At 35.2% G+C, this 8,349-nt stretch overlaps 1 protein-coding gene across 1 annotated transcript; it reads right to left on the bottom strand.

The window, feature by feature from the left end:
- Positions 1–1,972: 1,972 nt before the first annotated feature.
- LOC149425772 (odorant receptor 94a-like) lies at positions 1,973–7,745 on the bottom strand. The gene is made up of 4 exons (XM_089646185.1): positions 7,177–7,745; positions 6,794–6,893; positions 3,951–4,055; positions 1,973–2,149 (listed from the first exon to the last, which is right to left on the bottom strand). Exons 1-4 carry the CDS (start codon positions 7,743–7,745, stop codon positions 1,973–1,975), a joined length of 951 nt encoding a protein of 316 aa, XP_089502311.1.
- Positions 7,746–8,349: the final 604 nt, after the last annotated feature.

Genomic DNA, 8,349 nt, shown 5'->3' with positions numbered 1-8,349 from the left:
ATTGGATAATTCGGGAAAGGTTTTGAATAATTATTTCTGTTGTTAACGATTTAGAATGAATCTGAAGAATGAAACAAAACAAAAAACGTAAAAGATCACTGTCAAATGGAATCAAACCCTTATTTTATTTACATTAATGTTGTGCTCAACTACAACAAAACTTAATATCTTAAAAATAATTTGCCGTAAGTACATGGATTGTGTATTTATTTTCAATTTACTATATTAACATAATATGTATTTAGAGTCGCGGACTCTAAATAATATAACAAATTGGTATAGATAATAATATATGGGCATTTTTCACAATAATATCAAATAAGGATTAGTCACACATTTTTTTCAAATGACCTACCACACCTGGATCCCTAGAGCCTTATATATAGACACGTGCATAAATAAACCACTCGCGACACGTGTCTGCGCATAAATAAACCACTCTCTGTCTGCGGCTTTAAAGCGCAAACACCATTGGCCATAAATAAATCACTCACCTATTAGCTCTTTTGCTCCTATGTCCAAAAATATTAATTTATAGAGTGTTGTCACGCCTAGAAATTTTGCAGATATATTTATTAATTTAACCTCCTTCTTGTGACTGATTGTCCATGAATATTTGTTTATGGAGTGATTATTTGTAACACTGAAGATTTGTTCAGCAAATTTTGATTTTGAGTCTTCAATGTTATTGTGCCCTTCTTATTCATTTTCATTTTCATTTGTACTAATTTCCTTTACTTTTCATTCTCATTCGGTGGATATGTTGGAATGTGTATGAGCTTTATCATCATTAATCGTTTGTACTACCTTACAGATGGTTTGATATATTTTTTTATTAAAATTGAATGATTCAAAACTTGAAAATATATTCTTTCATTATCGAAACAAATTTTATCTTTTATCTAAACACTTTTTTATTTTAATCTCCTTCAAAAAGGGAAGTTTCTGGGCCTCACCCTGTACTTACTTAGAGTTTTTTTTAAATCATATGTAGACAGTGACCTTCCTGTTGTTTTGAAGGTCAAGCGTGCCAATTTTAATCAATATAGGAGACTCCAATTTTTTTAGACAGGAATTTAATTATTATAGTCAAATAATTATTTGGTGTAAATAGATAATCGGTGAGTGGTTCAGAGGGTCGGATTCCCATCTTGGTGTCACATGTCACCATTAGATAAGTCGTCCGTCATTGAACAAGCAACATTCTCTGCTTATGTTGATGATAGTAGCGTAAATCAAAATATTACCAGTGTTACTCATCACCTGAGAATGTTTGTCTTTCTTTTCAAGAAAATATACCTAAAATTATTTAAAACAAATTGACTATAGTGGATAATTTATTTATTGTGAAAAACATAATTGACCTACAAGTGCAAACCACTTCACAGGTGATGTTGTAATAAACACATAAAGGTTATTGAAGTTGAACATAATAAATTAAGTCTATCATATCCTGAATATGTAATCAAGCCTGTCATGCCAAGCCTAAGCATATTTTTGTGACAATTTAATCTCCTTTAGTACTTCTGATGACCGCATAAAATGAGTACGCTCCCCTCATGATCTGAAAAATAATGTTTTTTTTCATTATTTTGTCAAATAATATAATCAGTAGTAGGGCTAATTTGATCATTGTTTAATTAGAATTGTCTGCGTTTGTTCGGTGTTCTATTTTGTCTTACTGGTAAATTTCGGTATCAGCCTTCGGATAAACTGATTGATGTGCCCACCTGACGTAAACGCAATTTGCCTGCCATATTGCGTGGGCCAGCCGAAGTCTTATACTTTTGCAGGAAGGCGTATCCTTTGCACGTTTATATTATACGTTTGTGCAATTCTTGATCATTCTTGACCATAATCTTTGAGGTGAGCAAGCCGCATAATTTTTTATTAGTTAATATTTTTAGGGTATAAAGCCCTCCATTGTTTGGGCTATTTATACGCTCCAACAATATACCATTAGGGCTTTTGTTTATTGATAGTTGATTTTTACCATCACAAAAGTAGAATTAGAGATGGCCACGAATTTCCCCGCCGTAACGATGACCGGTTTTTGAGCATGCATCATCAGAATAGTGACCAAACGTCGGAAGATTCTGTCGGCCGTGTACCATTGGCAGTTGTAGACGCTTTGTGCTAATCCTGTTGCCTGAAAAATCATCAAAACCAAATGTAACGAATGAAACGCGCACTTTTCTAACAAGCTGCATACCTAGATGAATGAATATACAGGGCAGGCCCTATGTGGCCACAACAGGAGCAGTCCGCTCCCGGCGCCTAATTGTCAAGGGGCTGATAATACATAACAGTCCTAACACATCATGACATCACCCTTTAGATTATTTTTCACCAAAGGGTTACACAGAAATACAAATCATCCGAATTTTGTTTTTTTTTATTTTTTTTATTTACTCCACACAGGAGGCCCTGAAGAAAATAATTTCCCTCAGGGCCTATGTCATCTTTGGGGATGCTGTGTGGAGGGTCTTTTTGTGGAGAGGAAGGAGTGAACATGGGTCTTGAAGAGTCCCATGTTGTAGGAGGGAGGAAACACAGAGGCCGGCAGTTCGTTCCACAGCCGAGCTGTTGAACTTAAGAACGAATCGTAGAAGCGACCCGTTCTCATGTGACAAATGTCAACTGTGTACAAATGTTGGGCGCGCGTTTGGCGTGTATCCCGACTACGCACCGGCGCCGAAGGGATCAATGACGCTAGTTCCTCAGAGCATCTTCCATTGTAATACCGATAGAACAAGGACAGCATACCTACCTGACGCCTGTGCTCTAAAGATTGCAGTCCGTTTGTTAAGATTGGGGAATCTATCAAACGGACCGCCCGTTTTTGCACAGAGTCTAGGGTTTTTTTCAGGTATTTAGGGGCTCCGGACCAGAGATGGCTGCCAAATTCGACAGTAGGGCGCACTTGCGATTTGTACAGGGTCAGCAGTTGTGTAATATTATTGAGTACAGTTATCACCTATCTAGGCGTCTAATGGTTTTGACAAGGGATGTCAAAATTTTGTCTGAGGGCCGGCACTGTGAATATATGATGGCATTTCACATGTAAGACTATAAATGTGTATTTGGAATGTAATTTTAATTTTCTCTACTATATGACTATCAAAAAATTTCTTGTGTCCATCCATTTCGAGCCGGACTTAAAAACAAGCCAACAGTGGAACTACATGTGCCCCGGAACACTTACTAGCGGAGGACACATTCTTACATTTGCTCAATGCTGCGCAGAGAAGAGCATTGATGTGGAATTAGAAATGTAATGGTAATGAATCCCAAGAACCCGCAGATCCGAGCTGGCAATTTGAACCTACATTATGGCAACACCATGTTACGCAATGTGAGCACTTTTCGAGTTCCTGCCGATTTCTCAACACAATCTTTGGATAATGATATCCGCATTGTAATGGTGGAAACGCCGTTTATGAAATGGAAGCATAATTGATTATTTTTAATGCTTCCGATTTTGTTGTCCGGGTTAAATCTTCCCCATAGGAAAAACTAAACCCTTCCACTCACTTTTCCACAAATGATCAGCTAGTCAATCAACACTATGCAAGTGCATTATATAAGTAAAATAAATACAAATCAATACAAGAACAACAACACGTCAACTCACCAGAGATCAAATGGGAAAAAAAATTCACCGACTCCAGATATTTTCATATCAGAGGGTTCGGCTCGGTAGAACTTCTAACAGGGCCTATAAATCCTACTGATCCCTCAACATAAATATTTAAAAAATCTTTCGTTATCCTACATGTATTCAAAATGACCGACTTTTGCATCTTTATATATAAATTTTTTGATAGATCTAATACGCCTTATTTTTATTTAATTTATTATTAATATTAATACGCAATTTATTTAGTATTGTCGTGGAACATGTTTTGGTCGCTTTTTTCGAGAAGAGATGCATGTTTTAGTTAAAATACCTGTAAAGTGAGTTCGTTCCCGGCGTAGCACTGGACCAAAAGCTCACAGACAACGGTAAAGAAGAGTGCAATAGCGGTACCACATCGAATGGAAAATATGTCGTTCTGAAATAATCAAATAGAAACGTATTACATATCTGTCGATTTTCAATAAGTGTAGAAAATGAGAAATAAAGTTTTTTTGTGATAGCAATGTGCTACAATTTATATATAAATTTTTAAAAAAACTCACGTATTATATTGAAAATAATAAAATACTTAGGACGGGTTGTTTCGGAGAATTTGAACAATTCATCAAATTTCAACGCTCATTTTCAAGTTCTGTGAAAGATTTTTTCAAGTTCTGTTTTTATTTCAGTTTTGTCAATCAACTAGCCTACAATGATATAATAACAGAACTTGAATAGGACTTTCACAGAACCCGAAAATGAACGTTGAAATTTGATGAATTGTTCAAATTCTCCGAAACAACCCGTCCTTAGTATACTGATTGAAGAACTAACTTCAAATATATACCGTGCTTGGATTTAAAAAAATTCCTTTTCATTTTCATAATTTACGTAAGACATTTGGTAGTATCTCACATACAAAAATAATAGGTAAATTAAATGATATCGGCGTTATTGGCAAGGTCTTATCTAACTCAAAGAGGTCAAAAGGTAAAATAATATGAACTTTTGGAATTCCGCGGAAGAATTGGTCACTGGACCAATTATATAAAACTGGCTAAGGGACGCGGGTGCTTGGGATCGTTGTGGCCAGGCCGCTTGCCACGCTCATTCTTGCCGGGACTGCCCCGTGATAGTGGGGTAAACTGCCCTCGATACGCGGCTTGTATATTTTTATGTTACTAACAATCATGCATGCGGGGACATTGGAGGGTCTAGAATCGTTTTAAAATAAATTTAGCTTCTTTTTACAAAAAATTAGAGTCCTGACGTGTGCGGCTAAGGAGGTTAAACAATCAGTTTCCTCACACAGCCGTCGGGAAAGGGTGGGTCCCCTCCAATGGACCAATTATATATCATAATTTACTTAAATCAAACGTTTAAACTATCACTTCAACGTAAAGTCTTATCTTTTGCTGTGGACACTTATTTAAAAAAATACATGGAACAAGATTACCAATGCAGCCAATCAATACATGAAGATAACTCACCACAGAAAAGATTATTATATTCCCTTCTCTCTACAAGAAGATGTGCCAAACAAATTTAATGGACATAACCATTCATTCAAAACTAAAGTAAATCATAAATCTCATGTTAAATATCTCGGAATCTAAATATATAAAAATGTTAAATGGAAAAACCATATCAATCTCAAAGTGGAAAGAATAAAAAAACTATCCATGTCTTCTGTAACATACGTAACATATTAATCAAGAATACTATCAAAATTGTCTTTTATGCAATAATACAGTCACAATTGCAGTAAGGCATTATTGGATGGGGGGAACCTTTAAAGCTACCTTACGGCCCATTATAACAGATCAAAGAATAACTGTTAAAATTATGATTAAGAAACCATCAAACGACTTCCCAACTTTAGCGATATTTTGAAAATTTAATGTACCAATTATCACAGAATTCTATAAAAAAACGCCTTATATCAAATTTATAAAGAATATTTCATAAATAAAATTCAATCCTTAGATAGCATAATCAATAAATTCAAAACAAAGGGTCTAATAGCCATCCCAATACAATGCTGAGAGCGACCACGGCTCAGAACCACTATCTATATTCAGGTGTTAGATGGTTCAATATATTATTGTCCCAAAACAACCCAAAATTAAGGTAACCGAAACTTGTTCGAAATATGAACATTTCGAAAAGCAAATTAACTCCCTGAAATTGGAAAATGATATATTGTACCATTAATATACGTTTACTTAATCTATACTATCTAGCATTTTAAAAAATATATAAAAACTTTGGCTATTGTTATAGAACTAATTCTCTAAAATTGTGTATATTGAATTGTGTTTTTAGTTAATTTAAATATTGAATTATGTTAATTTGTACGTTGAATTACGTTTGTAGTTATTTAATAAGTCTTTGAGTATTGTTTACACATCGCCATTTATGCATTATTTTATTTTTGTATATACTCACTCTACCCATAACCACGAGCTCCTGGAGGTCACCTTGTGGAGTAGTAGAATAATTAGGTAAAAAATTATATTTATTTTGCACACGTTATAATTTGAAATCTTTTGTTATAAATAAAAAATAAAATGTATGTAGGTACATATTTTTTTACATTAAAAATATGAACTTTGTCGTAGAAAAGAGAGACGCAAAATGTAGAATGAACTAATAATTGAATATTGAAAGTGTTACGGACGGACATGCACATGTGCTTATAAGACTTGGGAGCTGTACCTACTTACATAAAAAATTTCAAAAACTCGGGGTTAGTTGATGCACGGGTTTAATTGGACCGGTAAAATCGTCTCCACATAAATTGGTACAACTATCCCCAACCGGTCATAACGCTATATTTTGGTTATTCTTTACTTACGAACGCTTCAAAACCCGTTCTAAAATAAACTCATTTGTCCAAAGCAATGGGTTTATAGTAAGACAGATACAAACAGAGTACAGTAATTGTAATATTATGCTATGAATGCAATCGAAAAAAGTTACTTTTGGCGCTCAAAAATTTCTTCTTCGAAAAGCAATCGTCCGGGTCCTCGGGTTACTGACGGCATGTCCTCGTGTGTCAGGGCCACCGCCTGACGACTCATCATAAACGTACTTATTATAGTTAGGGTTACATTGGTCCCCGGTCTCATCTACATACAAGTTAATAAAAACTATATCCCTACTTATACCCACCTCTGAAATTTGAATCATCACATGACAAATAACATTTAAGTTATTAAGTACATGCACCAAAAATCCAATGCTGTACACGTCTTCAAACGTTTCCACGAGCCTGAAAAAATGTATTAATTCAATTTTCCAGCATTCATTGAAACCATCACATATTCTTGACATCGCACCTTACTTACGATAGTAACGATATGTGGTGTTTAATGCACTCCTTCAAAAAGTTACTCATTTCTGAATGTATTTCTTCTTCGGTAAAGTAAGCCAAGAATATTTTCTCGTTTTCAGCCATTGCATCTTCCCCAACTTGCCCCAACGTTTGAAGTTGTATCTGTGCCTTCTCACGAGAAAGAGTTATTTTCTCCGATTTCCCCCTGTTCATTTTTAACCTTAAACGCAGGATTGCGACCTCCCTCGTATTCTCCACGAAATATTTCAAATTCGCAAATTTGCCGGCGAAATGAATCATGATAGTATTCATAAAAGTGTTAATCAAAACTACAATGTTTCCATACCACTGAATGCCTATAATCTGGTAAATGAACGCAATGGCGTAGATATAATCTGATGTTATTTCAAACGGAAGATAAACGGGCATCGGGAGAATTCTGTCTGATGGCTTGAAGTTTCCCGTATCGTTCACAAGTTTGCCTTTAAATATTTTCGGAGATCTTAAAGCTTGGACTGTTCCTCCGATCACCAATCCAAAAACAGTGAGATTTGCGAAAGACAATATGGAAAGCGTCAGTTGCCTGCAAACTGTCACAGTCTTTTTTGTGATCTTTTCATTCTGGGGAAATTCGCTAATGTCGTGTTCGATTGAATATACAATGTTCTGAATCGTTTTGTTATGCGCGACGATGATGTACAGTTTTATTAAAGATGAAGTGAAGGTTATACTGAATGTCAAGTTGAGCATCAAACGATCCAGGTCTTTATAAATATATGGCACTTCCATCCATAATGCTGCTGTGAATAGGAACACCCAAAACCCAAGCAGCACAACAGAATACAAAACGTACCACGGCTTCGAGAAGTTGTTAAAATCCTTCTCTTTTGAGTTGTGAAAGTACCCCAATCCTACGAACCGCATAAGCGAGTAATGAAATGGGAAATATTTTGGACTATTATCCTCGTTCATTATGGAAATATTTCAATATTATCGGATTGCTTTGTTAGATTGGTATGAACCTTTTTTAGATTCAACTATTTGCTCTTAAAAGCGTTGGATTTCTATCAACCAACTTTTGTCAAGTGAGAGAATATTTTCTTCAATGTGCTGTTTCATTATGCATGTCATAAAGAGCGGGGTGAGTTTATTGCAACTTTAAAAGTAAATTTTCTTTCAAAACATGTACAATATTTACCAACAGGTGTCGCCGCAAGTAAAAACTATGCAGTTATGAAACTTATACAAAAACTTTGATGTCTTATGCTTTTAAAAACAATTCATTATTGCAGAAAGCCTCTTAGCAGGGCCAAACTAGAATTATTGTGAGAACACTTAAAGTTGCAACATACTGGGTATGTCTCCCGTGTGCTTGAGATATATTCCTATATAC

Source organism: Hesperophylax consimilis, chromosome 2, assembly GCF_061612785.1.
Source record: "Hesperophylax consimilis isolate HC1 chromosome 2, BYU_Hcon_1.0, whole genome shotgun sequence".
NCBI classification, from domain to species: domain Eukaryota; kingdom Metazoa; phylum Arthropoda; class Insecta; order Trichoptera; family Limnephilidae; genus Hesperophylax; species Hesperophylax consimilis.
This window is presented reverse-complemented; position numbering and strand designations above follow the sequence as displayed.

Bases quoted from the DNA above. Each gene is read 5' to 3' on its own strand.
- LOC149425772 (XM_089646185.1), bottom strand. From the start codon at position 7,745: ATGGAAGTGCCATATATTTATAAAGACCTGGATCGTTTGATGCTCAAC. The intron at 6,894-7,176 runs GTTAAAAATGAA...ACATTTTTTCAG, and splicing joins GTCGCAATCCTGCGTTTAAG to GCTCGTGGAAACGTTTGAAG. The intron at 2,150-3,950 runs GTATTTTAACTA...ATGATTTTTCAG, and splicing joins GGAACGAACTCACTTTACAG to GCAACAGGATTAGCACAAAG.